The following is a 21613-nucleotide window of genomic DNA, read 5'->3' as shown; positions in this document are numbered from 1 at the left end:
CCTCCCTCCCTCCTGTTCACTTTCCCCTTCTCCCAGTCATCCCTGCTTCCCGATCACTTCCCGCCTCTCTCTGTCTCTCCCCTCCCTCCTGATCACTTCCCCCCTTCTCCTGGTCACGCCCTCCCTCCCGTTCTTTTCCCCTCTCTCCTGGTCGCCCCTCTCTCCCGATCGCTTCCCCCTTTCTCCCAAGACCTTCCTGAGGGCTGCTGCCAGTGACCCAGCGGCCCAAAGTTCAACTTGTCTGCCGTTGAGCTGCCTGGGGACGCCCAGCGGGTGTCTGCAGCTCACCTGTCCAATGTAAATGAGGCTCAGGCCTAGTATCGGGTAGAAGTAATTGGCATGAACCAATTTCTAGGCCAACATGTTTCCACCTTGGAGACTCCTGTGTTACCATCAAGTACTCCCATGTCAGGTGTAGCACAGGCAGATGCAGAGTGAAGGTCCCTTTACTCTCTCATTCTCTCTCTCACTCTCTCTTTCTCACACTCTCATTATCTCTATCTCACACACTCTCTCTCCCATCATCTCTTTCTTTCTCTCTCTCTCTCTCTCTCACTCGCACTCTCTCATTATCTCTCTCTGTCTCTCTCACTCTCTCACTCCTTTGTTGAATCTCATCAAGGAAGGCTTGGAGGACATCTCACTGATATTATTTGCTCTTCTTTTCTGCCTCTGTGCAATATCCTTCTCCATTCTTTGGCTGCCTCTGATAGATCTTCGAGTGGAAAATATTCTTGAAAAGTGACACAAAATCACACGAGTGACCCGACAGTCAACCCAATGAGCCAAGCACTTGCCTACTTATCTACAGCTCCGTCAACCTGCTGCTTCACTCTTCAGCCAGACTTGGCTTTTTAAAGGCTACACTCTAATTTCCAAGCACCCTCAGCACAGTGCTCCCATTTTACATGGGATTTGCAGTTAAGAACGGCCAATGGATATTTAAATGAGCGGACCCATACAAAATCCAGCAGGGTCAGAACTGCAAAGGTGGGTGTAAGGTCCGGCTCAGTAGTGCAAATCCGGCATAATTAGCCTTGTGGAATTCTTTTCACCGTAAACCTGCAAGCCCAAAATAAAGGTGCATGATACAGTGATAAATCTTTTTCATGGAAGGAACTTGGAATGCAACTTAATTTTGTGCGAGTTAGATGTTGGTGGTAATGCATGAAATATATGATTTTTAATCATTTGCTTCATTTCACAGGGGTTACACATTGCTGGAAGTACACGTGAAGTATTTGTGAAGGAAACCCTTACTACACACGTCAGTACAGAACTAACCAGAAGTTCAACTCACCAGCCACAGGTTTCTGCAAAAGCTGCAGCTCAGATAGTTCCAGTCTGCAGTGCACAGCACAATGTTAGTTATTTGGGTTGTGACTCATTTGACAGTACTACTCGTTCTTTTAGGTGAGTTTCTGAATTTAAAAAATGAATTTTAATGCATTGCGCCATGTTAATATAAATTATTTTAATGTAATAAAAAAGGTGTGTTTGTGTGTGACTGACTGGCCTTAGAGGGGATACCGCACAGATTCACAGAACGATATTGGGGCTTAAAGGGTTAAATTACGAGGCCTGTTTGCATAAACTTTGTTTATATTCCCTTGAGTTTAGATAGCTGAAGAGTGATGTAATTGAGATCTTTCAAATGATAAAGAGATTCGATAAGGCAGATACAGAGAAACCATTTGCTCTGGTGGGGGAATTCAACGGGGTACACAGAGCTGGACCATTTAGGAGTGAAACCAGGAAGCATTTTTGCAAAGGGTAGTAGAAACCTGGAACTCTCTCCCCAAAAGATTCTGGATTTTGGGTCAATTGAAATGTTCAAGACTGAGAGCGACAGGTATTTTTTAGGTCAGCGTATCAAGGGATACGGAGCAAAGGTGGGTAAATGAAGTTGCGGTACAGATCAGTCATAATCTAACTGAATGGGGGAACAGGCTGGAGGGGCTGAATGCCCAACTCCTGCTCCTATGTTACTATGTTGCTATGATACAGACCAGCTGGTAACTGGTATGATTTTCTATGTACTGTGCCTGTTTGTTCATACTCTGTACACTTTCTCCGTCACTGCAATGAATACTGAATTATTACTATCTTTACCTCGACTGTTTCAGGTCCAGTCACCTTTGTAACAGGGTCAGAAGTGCGAGGTGTCCTGGGCCAGTCGATCACACTGCCGTGCACATACAATGTAGGAAGGAATGGTAAAACTGAAATGTGCTGGGGACGGGGACAGTGCCCTTCAATGGCCTGTACTGATCCATTGATTGAAACAAACGGGAAAACTGTAACTTTTACAAAATCCTCGAAATACCATCTTGGTGGTAAATTAGAGGAAGGTGATGTATCGCTCACTGTAAACCATCTTGGTGAAGAAGACAGAGGCTGGTATTGCTGCCGTGTACATATTGCCGGTATGTTTAATGATCAGAAAGTGAATTTCAATCTCGTGGTTTTGGAGGGTAAGTCAGATCAATATTAATTATTTCTTGTATTTCTCTCACATAAATACGGATTCTAGATTTATTGTAGATATTTCTGTCGAATATCAAGGGCTAGGATGAATGTACAGGATGCAGAAGGTGGTGCAGTACAGTGTGATATACACAGATCATGAATCTGCTGAGATTCTATGGAGAAGAGCTTTTAGTATTTGTTCCACCGAATGTGTACAGTACATGGGCAGGTATATTAGAGAGGTTTTTAAATAATAAATGTGAGTATATTAGAGTGGTTTCTAAACAATAAATGTGAGTATATTAGAGAGGTTTCTAAATAATAAATGTGTGTATATTAGAGAGGTTTTTAAACAATAAATGTGAGTATATTAGAGAGATTTTTAAACAGTGAATATGTGAGTACATTAGACAATTATTTTTTATTTTTTTAATTCGTTCTTGGGGTGTGGATGTCGCTGACAAGGCCAGCATTTATTGCCCATCTCTAATTGCCCTTGAGAAGGTGGTGGTGAGCCGCCTTCTTGAACCACTGCAGTCTGTGTGGTGACGGTTCTCCCACAGTGCTGTTAGGAATGGAGTTCCAGGATTTTGACCCAGCGACGATGAAGGAACGGCGATATGTTTCCAAGTCGGGATGGTGTGTGACTTGGAGGTGAACGTTCAGGTGGTGTTGTTCCCATGTGCCTGCTGCCCTTGTCCTTCTAGGTGGTAGAGGTTGTGGGTTTGGGAGGTGCTGTGGAAGAAGCCTTGGCGAGTTGCTGCAGTGCATCCTGTGGTGGAGGGAGTGCATGTTTAAGGTGATAGATGTGTTGTCAATCAAGCGGGCTGCTTTGTCCAGGATGGCGTTGAGTCTCTTGAGTGTTGTTGGAGCTGCACTCTTCCAGGCAAGTGGAGAGTATTCCATCACACTCCTGACTTGTGCCTTTTAGATGGTGGAAAGGCTTTGGGGAGTCAGGAGGTTGAGTCACTTGCCATAGAATACCAAGTCTTTGACCTGCTCTTGTAGCCACCGTATTTATGTGGCTGGTCCAGTTAAGTTTCTGGTCAATGGTGGCCCCCAGGATGTTGATGGTGGGGGATTCACTGATGGTAATTCCATTGAATGTCAGTGGGAGGTGGTTAGACTCTCTCTTGTTTTAGATGGTCATTGCCTGGCACTTGTATGGCGCAAATGTTACTTGCCACTTATCAGCCCAAGCCTGGATGTTGAACAGGTCTTGCTGCATGCGGGCATGGACTCTTTCATTATTGCGAATGGAACTGAATACTGTGCAATCATCAGCAAACAGCCCCACTTCTGACCTTATGATAGAGGGAAGGTCATTGATGAAGCAGCTGGAAATAGTTGGACCTAGGACGCTGCCCTGAGGAAATCTTGCAGCAATGTCCTGGGGCTGAGATGATTGGCCTCCAATAACCACTACCATCTTCCTTTGTGCTAGGTATGACTCCAGCCACAGGAGAGTTTTCCCCCTGATCCCCAATGACTGCAGTTTTACTAGGGCTCCTTGGTGCCACACTCGGTTGAATGCTGCCTTGATGTCAAGGGCACTCACACCTCACTCTGGAATTCAGTTATTTTGTCCATATTTCTACTAAGGCTGTAATGAGGTCTGGAACCGAGTGGTCCTGGCAGAACCAAACTGAGCATCAGTTTGTGTGTGAGTATATTAGAGAGGTTTTTAAACAGTAAATGTGTGAGTATATTCAAGACGTTTTTAAACTGTAAACGTGTGAGTATATGAACAGATTTTTAAACAGTAAATGAGTTGGTATTTGAGAGCGATATTTAAACAGTAAACAAGATGGTATTTTAGACATGTTTTTAAACAGTAAATGTCCAAGTATAATAGAAAGATTTTTAAACAGTATGTAAGAATGTATTTTAGAAAGGTCTTTAAACAGTGAGTATATTAGGGAGGTTTATAAACAGTAAATGGGCATGTATATCAGAGAGTTTAAAAAAAATCATAAACCAGATAAAAATGATAGAATGTAGCACAATGTCAGTTTTGCAGGCTTTTATAAATTTTAAATACTACATTTGACAGTAAATATTTCCTAAATATTCTTTGAATTAACAAGTCTGTGCCTGACCTGACCTGTATCATCTGACCTGTTTTATTTTTAAATACTGGATTTATAATTAAATATTGAGGTCCAATGATTCCCAATGAGATGAGTGTTGTCAGTAACTCTGTTCATACAGTTGCTGAGGTTATTTGAAGCAGTTAAATCTAGAGGTGAGGCTGAGGATTATAAACGTTTTATGGTAACCGTACAGAAATGGCACATGCTCCATGTGGTAAGAGCCTCCCTCCTAGCTAAAGATTATTTCTGTGATGTAGAGACTGGTAGTGCCATTTAGTGCCATTTATTACCTAATCTGAGTTTACATAACCTAACAAGGTAGAGATTTAGCTCAGGCGAGATATTTTACACAGGGCCCTGTCACACACGCAGCTTGAGGCAAGTGAACTGAATCCATAGACTTTCACTGAATTATTTGCTCAAAGTAGGATGAAGTTTAAAAGTTTGTGAGCCGCACTGATACTATCAACTGTACATAACAATACATTACATGTACATAAAAGTATATAGTACATGCATATTATGCTATAATATTTACTTTTATATTGATGTTTACAGTTACCTTTTCTGATGGACGATTTCTGAGGTCATTGTAAAATACAGATCACTTCATTAATAGTCTTCAGGCGAAGCTCTGGCCATAGTGTGAGCCTTCCCCATAAAAGGTGTTTCTGTATGGAACAGGTGTACATGCTGTAGTTCTGTATGGTACAGGCTGTAGATCTGTATGGTACAGCTGTACATGCTATAGTTCTGTATGGTACAGGCTGTAGATCTGTATGGTACAGCTGTACATGCTGTAGTTCTGTATGGTACAGGCTGCAGATTTGTATGGTACAGGTACAGGTGGACTTTCAAAAGGCATTTGATAAAGTACCACATAATAGACTTGTTAGCAAAATTAAAGCCCATGGGATGAAAAGGACAGTGGCAGATTGATACAAAATTGGCTAAGGGACAGAAAGCAGAGAGTAGTGGTGAATGTTTGTTTTTCAGACTGGAGGGAAGTATACAGTGGTGTTCCCAAGGATCAGTAATAGGACCACTGCTCTTTTTGATATAAATTAATGACCTGGATGTGGGTATAGAGAGTATAATTTCAAAGTTTGCAGCTGACATGAAACTCAGAAATCTAGTAAACAATGTGGAGGATAGTAACAGACTTCAGGAGCACATAGACAGACTGGTGAAATGGGCAGACACATGGCAGATGAAATTTAACATGGAGAAGTGTGGAATTATGCATTTTGGTAGGAAGAATGAGGAGAGGCAATATAAACTAAATGGTACAATTTTAAGGGGGGTGCGGAAAAAGAGAGACCTGGGGTGCACATACACAAATCTTTGAAGGTGGCAGGACAAGTTGAGAAGGCTATTAAAAAAGCATATAGGATCCTGGGCTTTATTAATAAAGACATAGAGTACAAAAGCAAGGAAGTTATGCTAAACCTTTATAAAACAGTGGTTAGGCCTAAGCTGGAATATTGTGTTCAATTCTGGGCGTCACACTTTAGGAAGGATGTCAAGGCCTTAGAGAGGTGTATATAAGAGATTTACTAGAATGGTACCAGGGATGATGGACTTCAGTTATGTGGAGAGACTGGAGAAGCTGGGATTGTTGTTCTTAGAAGAGAGAAGGTTAAGGGGAGATTTGATAGAGGTGTTAAAGATCATGAACGGTTTTGACAGAGTAAATAAGGAGAAACTGTTTCCAGTGGCAGAAGGGTCGGTAACCAGAGGACACAGATTTAAGGTGATCGGCAAAAGAGCCAGAGGCGACATGAGGAAACATTTTTTTACGCAACAAATTGTAATGATCTGGAATGCACTGCCTGAAAGATGGTGGAAGCAGATTCAATAGTAACTTTCAAAAGGGAATTCGATAAATATTTGAAGGGAAAAAATTACAGAGCTATGAGAAAGAGCAGGGGAATGGGTCAAAATTGTACCAGGGATGAGGGACTTCAGTTATGTGGAGAGACCCTGGAGAAGCTGGGGTTGTTCTTCTTAGAACAGAGAAGGTTAAGGGGAGATTTGATAGAGGTGTTTAAGATCATGAACAGTTTTGTTAGAGTAAAGAGCCAGCAAAGGCACAATGGGCCGAATGGTCTTCTCCTGCGCTTTACCTACTTCGATACTATGTCCAAGTCTGCTCAAGAAGACTCTTTAAATCTAATGGAGGCTATGGTTTTATTTCCTTCTTGCTGGATTTTGTCCTATACTTTAACTGATTTTGCTGGGTTATCCTCCATTTTAGCATTTTTGAAGATAGGTATTCCTTTAAGGGTTTTGAATGTGTTCAAATTTGTGATGGAGAAGAACAGTTTGTGGGGGGCCATAACTTGGTGACATGTTGCCAACATTCATGCGTTAATAGACCCTTTCACATGTACTTTGACATGGCGGAGGACGTCTGTCTTCAGTGTCTCGTCTTCCCAAGTCGGGCAGTAACAGAATTGTGCCGTCTGTTGCACAATGATCTGCACACAACATCTGGATCAGGGATGGTTTCTCCTGCACAAGTGAGGCTTGCCACACTATGTGATAGCCTTCACGTTGCTAAGTCCTTCCAAGTCAAATGAATGACAAATGCTACATTTTCAAGGGGCAAAACTGTAATCACTTTTCCTGTGGAGCAGAGGCATTGGCTGGACGGAACAGAGAACTTTCATTGGCTGGCATGGTTCTCTCAAGTAGAAATGCCACATGTAGTTCCCATATGATCATCGGAGATCTTCACATCAAACCCATGCCCTTCACAAACAGAAAGGGGTTGCACTCAATAACTGTTCAGGTGGTGACAGACTACAGAAACATTATTCTGCACATTGGTTTTCATAGAGGGTTGAGAAGCTATGAAATGCACTATCATTGTTAGTCATTGAAATAGAGTCCATGTCGATATTTACGAACAGGTTAGATCGGTGGTTGAAGTAAAGGGGAATAAAGGGATCTGGGAATGGGGCAGGCACGTGAGATTAGGATTACTGCTGATTTGAAGGATCAACACCAACATGGACTGGCTGGGCCCACAGTCTGTTTTCGTGTTGTGATTTCTATGTAATTGCAATGACCTAGGAAACAGGTATGATGCCTTCAATGCGTGTCAGTCCATGGCGCCTGTATTATCTGAAGGAGGAGGAACATTGGGTGACTGTCTGTTAGGAGAATGGGACTATCTTCAGCATTCATGGCTGCTGACCCCACTGAAAAGTACCCTAACAGCACCTTGGGCTGGACACTTGGGCATCCAATGCTGAACCTTCACCCTCAAGAGAAGTGTGCCATGCAGCTTAGGAACAATGAAGGAGTGTGTGTAACAGAACAATAGCTGTGCATGGTGCTTGAAATGGTGCCTCTCAGAGGGTGCAGCAGTTCCCAAAGTAGATATGTACCGTATTTGAAATCTGTGCAAAAGTGAGTAAGCAGCACCCTCACCTTCACCTCGATCATGACACCTGTACATTTGTTCCTTATTTGCAAAGGACCTGGATGACTGCATTGATTCAATTGGTGACCTCCCTCCATACAGCTGACACCTGTGCTTTTACTGAACAGTGGACTTTAGCCCCAAATAGGACCACTCTCCTTTGATGCACCAATTGCATCAACATCAAAGGGAGCCTGTTGCCCATTTGTGCCATTGTGAACATTTAGTTCATTTTTCTGCCATCACGCAACTGTCCCTCTAATGGTGAACTGCAGCCTTTTAAGAGCGGGTCCATGATTTTGTAACCCCTGCTTGCTGCGTGTGAAACCCTGCCGGCAGCACAGGGTTTTGAAAATTAACCCTTTGGTGTTCACTGGGGCATGAACCTGCAGTGGTGTAAGTTCAGTTCTCATGTGCTCCACTTCTGTGGAACGCGGGAGAGTAATTAAACCTGGGAGATTTATTTTCACCAGTTAGCAAACTCTGCTAAATGACACTTTAAAAATCTAGATCAGTGATAAAATAACGATCAGAAAATCAACTTTGTGTCTAAGGTTTTGAGTCGTAATGGCACTCCCCCTTTTGTACTCTCCTCCAGGCAACTGTGGGCAAGGATTTAGAAAAGAGTTATGTTTAAATGTTGGGCTTTTAAAGGAAAGTGTATACACTCAAGCTTAAAATAAAAGCGCTGAGACAGAGGGTAATTAATATATTAATGAGAAAAGCATTGAAGTGGTTCCCCAAAGACCATAAACATTAAACAATTTGTTAGCCTGTCTTGACTATTTGATAAACACCCCATGCCCACAATGTGAGGAAATCTCTGTTCCTGGGCACTCAGCAGGAGTTATCTGATAGGCCTTCCCTTTTCGCTGTGAACACAGGCAGATAAGAACAGAAACAGAAACAAATACTGACAGTCAGCTTCTTTTGAAAAGAGAAAGTTACGAGGGCTGTCACAGAGACTCAGATGTTAGGATACAATGGGCGCTAAATTGGTAGCACCCATTGTTTCGGCACTACATGGACTCTCCGACATCCAAGATGGCGTCTTGGATGAGCACGCACGTTTCCAGCGTGATGTGCGCCAGACGCCATCTTGTTATAGGAATTAGCGCAGGCGCAGATAACGAACGCTGGAATCATGTAAAGTAGGGAGAAAATGTCTTTAATCAGTGTGTAACGCTGATTTAAAGTGATAGACACCATTTTGGGACTTAACGTTCAACTCAACGCACAGTCTTAACCCTGACCATTTGAACGTGCCCGGAGGACCCCCCCTGGTGCTATTTAAAGGGACCAGGCAGGATTTACAGATTAATGGCTGGATTATTACTTCTTGCTGCTGAGACCTTTGTAACTGTTTCTGCAGGTCTCCTAGACTTCAATACTAGGACGCGGGTCCATAGCCTAACATTTAGAGCAAGGACGTGCAGGGAGTGAAGTTAGAAAATGCTTCTACACGCAAAGGGTGGGAGACGTTTGGAACGCTCTTCTACAGACGGCAGTTGATGCTAGCTCACTTGTGAATGTTAAATCTGAGATTGATAGATTTCTGTGAACCAAGGGTATTAAGGGATATGGGGCTAAGGCAGGTATACGGAGTTAGGTCACAGGTCTACCACAATCTCATTGAATGGTGGAACAGGCTCAAGGGGCTAAATGCCACTGCCACTTGCTGCCTCCTGTCATGCGCCACCTTCTCCTGCAAGAAAGCGGGACATGTGTCTGGGTGATGTGCCTGTCATGATTGAATAGCTGCCAGTGTGTGTGGCTTGTGAGTTGTGGGTGGGCGGTTTGAAACAGTGGTAATGTGTAAGAGTGAGAGGAAGCATCTGATTGGAAGAGTGGAGCACTGATAGAAAGAGTTTGTTGGTATATGGGGGATGGGGGTGTGTGGTGAGTGGTGCAGTTGGTAGGAGACACCACTTGACAGTTGACCTCATGTCAAAGCATTGAACTTCTTCCTGCACTGCATCCATGTTCATGATGCTGTGCGCCTGGCATTGACTTCGTCCCCCGCTGCCTCCCACTGCCTTTTGAGTATATGTCTGGAGGGCCTCTTGCACCCCACCCCCTGCGCGGATATAGGATGTCCCTCCTTCTGTCCACCTCTTGCACCCAAGGTCTCTAGTGCATCAGCAGGGAACCTTGGTGCATGCACTCTCGCAGGCCTGGTACAAATTCAGATTGGCAGATTGGTGAGGTCTGGCGTGCAGATTGGAGGATGTGGGATTTAGTTGTGCGAACCTTTATTTAATGTTTTAACATAACTCATCAGTGTGTAAACATAGGGATGGGATCTGCATCTGTGTTTTACGTGTGCGATGTCTGATCTCTGTTTGGACTCCATGCAGACAGTAGACTGTTATTTTCAGCAAATAACAGGTACCAGCTACCTTTAAGAAATTTCTAAGAAACATCCTCTCTTTAAGAGATTGAGCTCCCTCTGGAGGTGGAAAGTGCGAATTGCATTGATTCCACATGCAAGGCCTGTAATGGAATGCTGATTGCAGGTAAGTCCTGGGGTGTGCTGAAACTTGCATCCTGCCTGCGCAGGGTTCATTGGGCGCGGGGTAATAGCACCTCACGCTACCTATGCCCAAAAACGGCCCCTTTCCAATTTTTCCCCCAACTTGTTTTGTTTAAGTCAAGCAAGATTGTCTACTGATGTGGGGAAGCAGAGAATATTCTTTATTTTGTAATATAGTGACAAGTTCCCAGTCAGAAGTAAAAATACTGCCGAGAGCCCACCTTAATGATTTAAGTGAAGTTGTCCCTGAAATATTTGCGAATGTCAGCACTGGTTCAGTTGAACAGATGGTTGCCCTGTCCCACAACACACTTCCAGTGGTAATTCATTATAGATTGGTGGGATGAAAGTGTTTTATCTGTACTGCTAGAATGGTCTTTAGTGAATTACTTTGGGGGGGGTCTCAGTCCAGCTACTAGTCCACACCACAGGCCAGTCTACCAGTTGGTGCAAATTAGCAATGAATTGACAAATATTGTTCCATCAGGCTGCTGAGAAAAGCAAAAAAATTCATAATTTCTTGTCCATGGAAATTCACCTGCCCGAAAAAATCTAAACCTAAGAAGATGTCTGAAACCAGAGAACAAAAGGATGTGCTCCATGGTTTTGGATTTATTGTCTTCCTCGTCTTGAACATGTTGTCAAAATGAGATTCCGATCTGAGGCAAGCATCTGCCACACAAAAGGGAGAGAGAATAAGAGGGCTACTACCCCACTCTTCTACATATCTGAGTCGCCATCTCAAGAGCAGCATTTATATAGACTTACAAGTGGCTTGCTGCCAGTACTCATGGGTGCTAAAACACGTGACTTAGCAGGGAGTGTGAATGGCTAATATTGTCACCAACATGAGCACAAGAAAGTAATACTTTTTCCATTACAGAGATCAGCACACTGACTCCTCTACCCTCTGCTGTGTCCCTTACCACAGACCATGGTGACCATATCACTTCAAATGCAACTGAAGGTCAGTCTACAAGTCCCAGATATTACAAGTTATCTTCTAATCTCTGATATGAAAGTATTTTATATTCATTTGCATAGACTGTGAATAATCTGATTATAGGTGATCAAGGTAGCCAAGGGTAGGCCTTAAAATATGCTCTTACCTAAGATTTTAAGCCTTTTAGGCTATCATTTACTCTTACAAAGTATCATGCTTTTAAATGAGGTGGAATTATTGCAAAATGATGGGTCGGAACACTTGTGCTTAAAACGGGTAGAAATGTCACATGAAGTTATTTGCTAAGTGGACTTCTCTCTTTGTACTGTGCAGTGAGATAATTTCAGAAAAAGGAAGCTGCTTTCTTGGTAGCTGGTTGCTGAGACAGTCAGTAGCAGTTTCTGCCAGCTTAAAGTTGCAGTTTGGAGGTTTGATTCTACAAATTGCAGTCTAAACTCTGTGAATTTGGGTTAATTTGGTTCATCTTCAATGGTTGTAATCATGGACATGATATTGACATTGAAGTAACCTGTCTTGCCTGGGTGGTGGTAAGGTTGCTACAATTGCCTCACCGTCTCTGGGACAGGGAAGGGAAAATTGGCTAGGGTTCCCCCTTCTGATCGTTAATCAGTGACCTAAGCAGGAAGTGCATATGTGTGAACACTGGTTAATAGATCTGGTGCAGTGTCTACATTTGATATGGATAGTCAATGTTTTGGTGTGTTTTATCCACTTCAGTATTTAAATTTTGAACTGAACTCTTGCAGAAACTAGTTTTTGTTACCTGTAAATGCTCTATTTATGAAATGCAGTCTTTAGGCAAATGTAACAACCAATTTGTGCATATCAAGGTCCCACAAACAGCAGTGAAATGAATAACTAGTTAATCTGTTTTTTGGTGCTGGTTGAGGGATAAATGTTACAAGGACAGCAGGAGGACCCAACTTCAAGAGGTGCCATATTATCTTTTACATCCCCGTGAAGAAGCAGGTGGGGTCTCAAGTTTAACGTTTCACTCAAAAGATGCTACCTCTGACAATGCAGCAGTCCTTCAGTGCTGCACTGAAAATGTCAGCTCAGATTATACGTTCAAATCCTGGAGAGGGACTTTAACCCACAACCTTCTGACTCAAAGGCAAGTGTTCTCGCACTGAGCCAAGCTGACACTCAGAAGGAGTCAACATTTTCAGGACAGGAGGGAAGGGGAGAAAATTGGTAAGAAAAGAAAAACTTCTGTCAAATCAACTCTGGTGTTAACCAACACATTTCTGAGTTAGTGGCAATGCAAGTGAATATCACAGCTCCTCCAGAATGACATATTTCTCCAGTTTACTCAAACTAAGTTGACAGAAGGATTGGATATTATTACATTTTGGGGTTTTTAATGCAATCCTCTGCTGTGTCAACAATTTAATATCAATTCCCACTTGTGGACTTTGTCCCCTACAATCTATATCTTTGATATATTCTATCTTCCTGGAGTTGGAGGCCCAGTGCATTAATAATCATCCTCGGCAGGAATCTAGTTATGGAATTTAACATAGTCTCATGCTACACTGACAAACTCTTTTCAAAATGGCAGATATTACCACACAGACTGATAGCCAAGCAATGTTCCCTTTAATTTTTTTCGGCCAACGAGTGGAATGAATATGGGTTTGTGCACCAATATAAAGGCTGTGTGCGTCACCGTTAAAAAAAATCACACCGTTGATTAGAATATCGTTATAGAAAACATTATTCAGGGTAAATAACAAACAGAAGAAATGTACAAAACAATAGATAATTGTAACATTTTAATGTTATATTGGCTGATAAACTTATATAATTTATGAAATGGGTTTCTTGAGTTACACTAGGATTGAGCAGACCAGTCTCATTATATTTTATTAAAAATTATCTGATGGGAATGATTCCAATCAGCTTTTTGTTGAATCAGCTTAATGAATGATTCAAACAGAAATAAATTGTGTGCAATCAGAATTTTTAAATTGAGTCCGAAATACAAAACTGCTGTCAAATCAGTCAATGTGAATTTGGGGAAAGGGAACAGTTTAATTAAAGCTCCCCCCCCCCACCATTGAAGCCAATCAGCTGTTCACTGACTGCATTTCCTAGCAACGTGGTAAACAATGTGGCAGCTGGGGCCAGAGCCGTGGGATTGGACACTCGGACACTCCCCAGCACCAGAGGCAGAGCAGCCCGCCTGGGGCTAGAGCACTGGGGAGACAGAGCTGGAGAAGGGCCTGGGGTCCGGGCACTGGTCAGTGTGAGAGAGGGGCCTGAGGACTGGTCAGTGTGGCACAGGGGTCTGGGGACTGGTCATTGTGAAAGAGGGGTCTGGGGACTGGTCAGTGTGGGACAGGGGCCCGGGGGGGGACTGGTCAGTGTGAGAGAGGGGCCTGGGGGGGACTGGTCAGTGTGAGAGAGGGGCCTGGGGACTGATCAGTGCGAGACAGGAGCCTGGGGACTGGTCATTGTGGGACAGGGGCCTGGGGACTGGTCAGTGTGGGACAGGGGCCCGGGGACTGGTCAGTGTGGGACAGGGGCCTGGGGACTGGTCAGTGTGGGACAGGGGCCTGGGGACTGGTCAGTGTGGGACAGGGGCAGAGAGCATTGGTTTGGTACGTGGACGGAATGATTAAGTTTGTGGCAGACAACAGACTGCTGCACGGCCGCGCATGCATGCAGCTTAGAGGGAACAGCGTAGCCAAGGCTCGTAGGCTACATTTTGGCCGAGGGCTGTAGTTGGAACACATGTACACATGCAATCTTACATTAGTATTTCATTCAAATTGTAAGTACTGAATCTTGTGGAACTGCCTTTATATGTTTCCACTCCTACCTACAGTGTGAGTGAAATACTAGTGTAAGCGTGTGTGTATATGTTTATATATGTGTGTGTGTATGTGTGCGTTTATATATGTGCAAATGTATATGTGTGTATGTGTGAGTTTATATATGTGTAAATGTATATGTGTGTGTATATGTGTGAGTTTATATATGTATAAATGTATACGTGTGTGTATGTGTGAGTTTATATATGTGTAAATGTATATGTGTGTGTATGTGTGAGTTTATATATGTGTAAATGTATATGTGTGTGTATGTATGAGTTTATATATGTGTATCCATCCATTAAACATCTCCCACTTTTACAGCTCAAACCGACTGCAGCACAAAGTTACCAGACACATGCAGCTATCCTCCTTGACTGATTTAGCTTTCAGTCATTACAAATCAAAAATGACTTGAATATATCTCGTGCCTTTCACATCCTCAGGATATCCCTAAGCGCTTCACAGTCAGTAAATTACTTTTGAAGTGACTGACAAGCTAAAAAATCTAATCATACAAATTTGTGTATAAAAAAAGACATTCATCATGTGTGGATTTTCAGTGAAGACAGGATTGCGGATGCCTTGACGTCTCTCGTAGTTCATCAAATACTCAGACATGATGACAGAATTTGAACCAGAATATACCACTGCAATGCAAAAGTGTCACTCCTTCACTGGTATCATCATGCCAAAATAATACTGCCCGTAATCCACAAGCATAAAGTCAATGCTTCTTCAAGTGGGATTTTATTGTATCTGGTTAGCCTTAACTCACACTACAATCAACCAAAATGATTTTGGACTGGCGTATAAAACAATATCTTAAGTGGATTTGATTTGATCAGAGCTCACTCTAAGTGGGCTTGAGCATGTACCAGTGAGTGAAACCTAGATGGGACATACCTGATCTCATTGTTATCCTGAGTGAAGGATCCCAATTCTGTTATCTTTCATTATATAGAAGTCTTCATTCAAGCATTGCATTTATTGGTGGATATGTTCTGTGTTTATTGGGATTCAGCTGTAATTTGCTAATTCTTGCTATCACATAGCTGTTAAAGAATATCTCAGAATAAAGCTCAACAATGTTCTTATTCTTGAGTATGTGCCTGAACTCATACGTGCAATTGTTAAAAAATGGAGTTAATTTTCTTTTCAAATGTACCACAAGATTTCTGGCCTCCCGGCTGATTTCCAAGGTTTATCTGTGGAAATATGAAGCCCCATCATCAGGCCTTGGCTCCCAGCACCACTTACTGGGCAATGCTTTCAATGTCAGTATGGGGATGAGGTGATAGGATCTGAGGCTAAGTGACAAGATTTGCTTTCATAAAAACAATGTAGTTTATATTTGGGTTTTTAAAATTATTTTTAGAATGAATTTTAAACAATAAATTTGACAATAGGGCAGTTTGTGAAGCCTTACTGTGGAGTATTCCTTCAATGTTATGTTTTCTTTTATACACTCTACCTTACTCATTACTTACGATATCAGCTGGACCTGTATCCTTTCCCTTTGTGTATTACAGGAAATCTGAACCTCACTCTTACAGTCGCTCCTGATGAGACCAGCAGCCTCTCTCAAATAACTGTAAGCATACATCAGAGATTAAACAGCTTAATACAAGTCCAAGCTAATCTAAAATATTGGAAATGTTCTTTTGTAGGTGTTGTGACAACTTTTTATGGATGTTGCAACAAATCAGTCTTTCAGCATTTATGCTAAGTATCAGTTCTGTGCATAACTACTTATATACTGTCTTAACAGGCGATTCAGTTGCAGAAAAAAAATCTAAAAGTGGTGATTTGTAAAGCTTAGTACAAATGTTGTAAGGTTTGAAGAAATTGATTGTAAATGTGTATGGGTAGCTGGGAGAATCTGTGCAAACTTGAATAAATTGATCAATAGTACAGACTTCCAGTCATTCTGGCATCCCTAGTGTATGAATGACATATGTCCAGGAACTGTGTGCCACCTATAGAGGAAGCTTGCTTCCTTTGTACAGGAGACATATGGGGCCAGAAATCGTGCAGAGCGGCGAGGCAATGCTCACCGCAGCTCCTATGAATTTAATTAATGAAAATACTTATCGCGGGTCTGTATCCAATTGCTTGAATTTGAACTTTAAACAAAATGGGGGTGATTTTAACCCCCAAGAACGGGGTGGGGGGGGGGGGGTGGTGGTGGTGGTTGAGAGTTGAAAATATTTGTTTTTTGGGTTGCGACCACAACCCAGCTTCACTTTCGAGTCTTTCAGTTCTGCAGGGACACTGTTACTTCTTTGCTTTAAAGAGGGCCTGTGTGAAAGTTGTATGACAGGAAACTGGTGGAACGCCTGAGAAATTTTAGGGCTTAAATATCCATTTATCTTCAATGATAAGAGTACTCAATGCAGCCTGATCAATCCTATCCAATTCCACAGAGAGTGGGGTAATTCCAGAGAGTGGGGTGATTCCTCTGTCTCTTACTTACTGTGAAATCATAGACATATGTGTAAAGAAGGCATTTGCTAAATAATGGAGACACGTAACAAAAACAGCATCTGGACCAGAGGGTGATTCACAGAGGTGGATTGGTTTGGTTTGGGGCTTATATATGCTGGAGTGGTACCCAAACTTGACTCAACTGTGTTAAGCTCTGTAACATACTTCTGCCATCCATCAGTGTACATATAATCTAATCTACAGGACAAGGATGTTTAAGTGAAGAAACTCTTTAGATAAAGGGAAAACAGTAAAAAAAGAATGAGGAGGAAAACCTCTGGAAATTGATTTAAGTAAGTGCTTTTTAACCACCAGTAAAATGAAACCCTTCTTTCTATTGTAGGTTACAAATACAACGGATACATTTATGAGATCTGAAGTTTGGGTTGGTGCTGGCTTCGTGATTCTTATCTGTCTCACTGGCATAGCTATATTCATCTTTTTGAAGAAACGTAAGTGTTGAGCTTAGTTATTCTGATTTACTGCAGTGTGCAGTTTCAGCTCCTGGATATAAAATAGCTTCCAATAATGGAAGCTGTAGATATGTTTGAGTGACTCATTGTAATATTACCTGCCCTTTTGACATTCCTTTTTCAATGTGTATTTTTGTCTTTTAGAGAAGAAATTCACAAAAGATGACTGGTAAGAATTTTTATTTTGAATGGCCTTTTTGATTTAAAGCAAACCTAAACACTGATATTTTTACATTCGTACACAATATCCATTAAGTATTGTTTGTATCCACAGTGCAAACAGCATTGCCGGAATGCACACACGCCAAGCGGTAGAAGAAAATGTATATTCTATCAAATAACTCAACTGCTTTTACAATGGGTGAGAGGATAGGATTAATCAATTGGAATGCATTTGCCTTTAGAGTGTTGCATACTATGTAGCATCTGACAATAGTTGTTTAAACTAGAATATTGAAATATACTAACCATTAAGAGTAATTATTTGTGAATTACTGGATTTAATTATTGCTTTTGAATTTCTTTGTATTGAATATGTATTTGCCTCTCATGATGTTTAATTTAACAGTGTAAAAAGCTATTGTAAACCAGAAATCTTCAGATATCATGGTGGATATCTTCATGTTAGTATTGATGTTTTTGCAATCCTATCTCACTTTTTAAATTAAATTCTGCCCTTTTGACTCCCTCTTATGCCAAAGCCTGTCCAAGTGTCCTCCAATTTACTTCTAATCCTCTACTGGTGCAGTGCTGTAACCTGCCACCAGGAAGTGCAACATGATGAGCTGAGGGTGGTTCACCACCTTTCCCTGTAGAGAAATGCCCAGCCTCTGAAGGAACCACCTCCATCCCTGATAACATGGCAAAGACTGGTAACTTGGCATATTCTCCCTTTAAAATGTACTCATATGAATGGCAATAATTCTAATTTGTTCATCATTGTAAATTTTCCTCTCGGTGAAAAATAATAGAAAATTTTACATCTTTCTAACCATTGTAAAATAGTTTGCGGCCTCAGTTAAAAATGTATTCATTTTGACCATCTTTGTTTAAAAATATTTTTGTTCAATCTGTATATTCATGTTCTGCCCTTGGAAGCTGTCTGTTTAGTTTATTTGTGCATTTATATTGTAGAATGCCATTTTAGAAAAAAACACAAAAAAAACAGATCAACTGGTCGTTCATTCACTGGCTGTTTCTGAAATCTTGCTGTGCGCATTTGCACACATACTAGTGACTGCACTTCGGTGGTTGTAAAGTGCTGTATAAATGCAGGTTTCTTTGCTTTTTCTTTTACACTTTCCAAAGAAATCTTCATTTTTGACCTAAACAATGTAAAGGCGGCTGAAATTCCCTAAGTTCAAATATATAAGATAAAGGGCCGGATTTTGCTGTGAGTGGCGAATGAACGGCACCTGACATTCATTAGACTCGCACTTGCCTGTGGACTTTCTCTGAGCTTTTGCATGGCAAGTTCCTGTAAATTAGAGAGTCAGAAAGCACGACGCCTTCTACAGGGCATCTGGAACCTGTGTGTGCAGGGCAAGCAACTGTGTATCTCCCTAACCAATCAGACTGAAGCATCATTAATAACAGCACAGATTCAGAACCAGGAAGTGTAAGTTAGAATAATAAGTTCAATATCAAATGAGGTACAAAAAGCAAAATAAAGAGAGAGTAATAAAGATTGAATTGGGAGACAGAGAGGAAAGAAAAAGTAAAAATAATTTATCTACATTCATTTTAATGTCCAACAATAATTAAAATTTGAAGGAATGAAACTCCACACTTGTAAAAGTTAATTTTTGATGCAGAGAGGTTGTTTGGCAGTAATTAAGACTTACCATAAAAGGTTACTTAAGACTTGAAATGACTTGACTTCACTTTTTTTGTTGTATCTATAAGGTAAGTACAGGAACTTCACGCTGTTCAATACATTTGAATGGTGAGCCAGACAGTGAAATGCTGCTTTCGTGCAGCTTTTGGAGGAGCAGGGCATCTGTGAGAGCAACTTCCCGATTCCCGATAATAGCCTCACTGTTATTTTTACAGTAAAATCCGGCCCGTGACATGGAAACAGACCCCACCACAAATTTTTTTTTACAATGTAAAAGCACACATGGATACAGAATGATCAGTCTGGTTGGATCGTGCTGAATTGATCAAAATAGTCTGGCAGAAAGGCGCACACCTGTCAGGCACCTAATCCCATAGCAGCGTCCTGGTGCCCGACTGCCAAAGATCTGACAAAGAATATTTTTCCTCCCTTTCACCTCTTATGTGCATTGAGATTCCCTTATCCTGCAGTAAAACAGGAACCACCTGTGAGACTAACAGAATTTTGTCTTGCTATGGTAATATGGTAATATCCAGATTAGAAATGGAGAACCAGAGATGATCCATCTAAAAGCAAAAGAAAATTCTTTTGACCAAAAAGTAAGATAAAGACTTACTTTGATGCATGGTTCAAATACAGTGAAGATTGCAACATGTCAGCAGAGAAACACTCTGATAACTCCACTGTCAGTTATACCTCAGCACTGTATAGCAGGTATATACTAACATTGTATAAAAGGTCAGCTATTTACAGCAGCTGTTCCCTGGAATACTGTATTCTCACCTTAGAGAAATATTAAGAGAATTTGCACCATTGTCATGTCAAAATAGTGTTGTTAATTTGATCACAATTGATTGACCACTGTAGTTTCAAAGGAAATTTGGCTTTATAAACTGAAGAGATTGAGAGAGAACAAAGGATCAAGTTCAGCGCAAGGAGGCCTTTGGAAAAATAAGTTTTTAAAGATTATGGAAGACTGATTTCTGTTGAAGGAAATCAACATTACCTTGTGCTATTTAGTATGTTGTCACATTGATACTTCATTGTGTTAATCTGTAAATAAACATAGTTATTTTAGCCTATATAATCTTGGTCTGGCACGTGTTTCAGCGTTCAAGTAGGAATCCTACATAAAATCCACTGTTCAGTGTTACTACACAACAGGGTAATTGTTAAACTTAGTCTCCACAATGTGAAATATATCCTATCTGATCACAAGGGCCTGCTCATCAGTCGCTTGGTACAACCTGTTGAAAGGGAACCAGCAATTAAAAGCTTTATCTGCAACAGCGCTATCTCCATACCACTGAAATTAGTCTATCCCAGTCACTTACAGCAGTGCGGTCTCCTGGCGTGATTGATGGGGGAATTACCCAAACATCTCCATTCTGGCCGGGAATAGTGGTGTCACCATACGCAGCCCTTCTTTTAATGAATGGAAAGGTAAGATTAGCAGTACAGCAAGGTTAGCAGACTAGAGGAGAACATTGTGCAGAGAGAAGATTGCAAGTTAAGTTTGAACCCAACAGGAGACAGGGGACAGTGTCAGGCACTGAGTTGGGGAGGGAAGAAAGTAAGTCAGGTGGGTTCAATTGGAAGATGTGAAAAACGACGATCTACTCCATAGAAGCAACTAATTTTTGCCATGTATGCATTAAAGGTTAGATTGGAAAGGCTAGTGATGTACAATGTAGATCACTTAGATCAGTAACGAGACTTTTCCCGCTCCCACTCATCTACACTCAAATCTTTCTCCCATACACACATGGATGTGTCGAGGTAGTGTTGGATAGCCTGTTATGGTTTTCCTCATTCTTTAACCATACTGTGTAGAAATGAATATTATATCATCCAAACAGAGGCAGCGATGCTGGTGACTTTCCTCTTTTGGGTGACAGTCTCCTTATTTGTACATAGATGTAGAATGAATGAGGTAGATCTACAATTGCCAAATATAGGATGACGTGCACATTTGGCTTTGAAAGTCCAATACAAAGCTACATTTTTCAAGAAATGCGAATACAGTATCTTACACGATCATACAAAGTGTGAACAACTGGATGATAAAGCATCTCTCTGGTACAAATTTGGTGCCTGTTGACATCACTTTTATCATCTTAGATGCAAACATTGCTTAGATGCCTTATCAGTGTAAAAAACAATCTTATTGTATATCATGAAAGCTTGCAGGCTGATGGGAGGTAACTTTCAAGTTAGTAATTCATTTCCCATCCCACCGTTTTAACTTTCAGCTAGAACTACTGCAACAATGCAAATTGGAGGCAGCTTTGATTGTGGCCTGGCTGTTGAGCTGATGATGCCTGAGCCAGTAGAACTTTGCATTGGTTGTGAATGCAACAACATTTGAGTAGTACTCTATTATTTTTTGGCAGATCATAGACTACTAAACAAAAGACGAATGAGGTGCACTCTCACTGCAAAGTACCCCCTCAGACTTTCCTTCCCCATGAAAGTTCTCTTCTAAAAACTTTGAAATTGGCAGTGAAAAGT

At 41.4% G+C, this 21613-nt stretch overlaps 1 protein-coding gene across 3 annotated transcripts; it reads left to right on the top strand.

The window, feature by feature from the left end:
- The first annotated feature begins 1209 nt into the window (after positions 1–1209).
- LOC137332544 (hepatitis A virus cellular receptor 1 homolog) lies at positions 1210–20183 on the top strand. Of its 3 annotated transcripts, none has more exons than XM_067996454.1 (7): positions 1210–1413; positions 2127–2426; positions 11409–11492; positions 15838–15899; positions 17136–17244; positions 17410–17434; positions 17540–20183. In XM_067996454.1, the coding sequence occupies exons 1-7, from the start codon at positions 1362–1364 to the stop codon at positions 17604–17606; spliced, it is 699 nt and encodes a 232-aa protein (XP_067852555.1). In that variant the 5' UTR covers positions 1210–1361; the 3' UTR covers positions 17607–20183. The 3 variants fall into 3 exon arrangements, with proteins under 3 accessions (XP_067852555.1, XP_067852554.1, XP_067852556.1); XM_067996453.1 differs by having other exon boundaries at positions 2127–2474; XM_067996455.1 differs by lacking the exon at positions 1210–1413 and adding an exon at positions 1688–1892 and having other exon boundaries at positions 2127–2474.
- The last annotated feature ends 1430 nt before the right edge of the window (positions 20184–21613 follow it).

This window comes from Heptranchias perlo, chromosome 14 (assembly GCF_035084215.1).
Source record: "Heptranchias perlo isolate sHepPer1 chromosome 14, sHepPer1.hap1, whole genome shotgun sequence".
Lineage (NCBI taxonomy): Eukaryota > Metazoa > Chordata > Chondrichthyes > Hexanchiformes > Hexanchidae > Heptranchias > Heptranchias perlo.
This window is presented reverse-complemented; position numbering and strand designations above follow the sequence as displayed.

Bases quoted from the DNA above. Each gene is read 5' to 3' on its own strand.
- LOC137332544 (XM_067996453.1), top strand. From the start codon at position 1,362: ATGTTAGTTATTTGGGTTGTGACTCATTTGACAGTACTACTCGTTCTT. The intron at 1,414-2,126 runs GTGAGTTTCTGA...CGACTGTTTCAG, and splicing joins AGTACTACTCGTTCTTTTAG to GTCCAGTCACCTTTGTAACA. The intron at 15,900-17,135 runs GTAAGCATACAT...TTTCTATTGTAG, and splicing joins GCAGCCTCTCTCAAATAACT to GTTACAAATACAACGGATAC.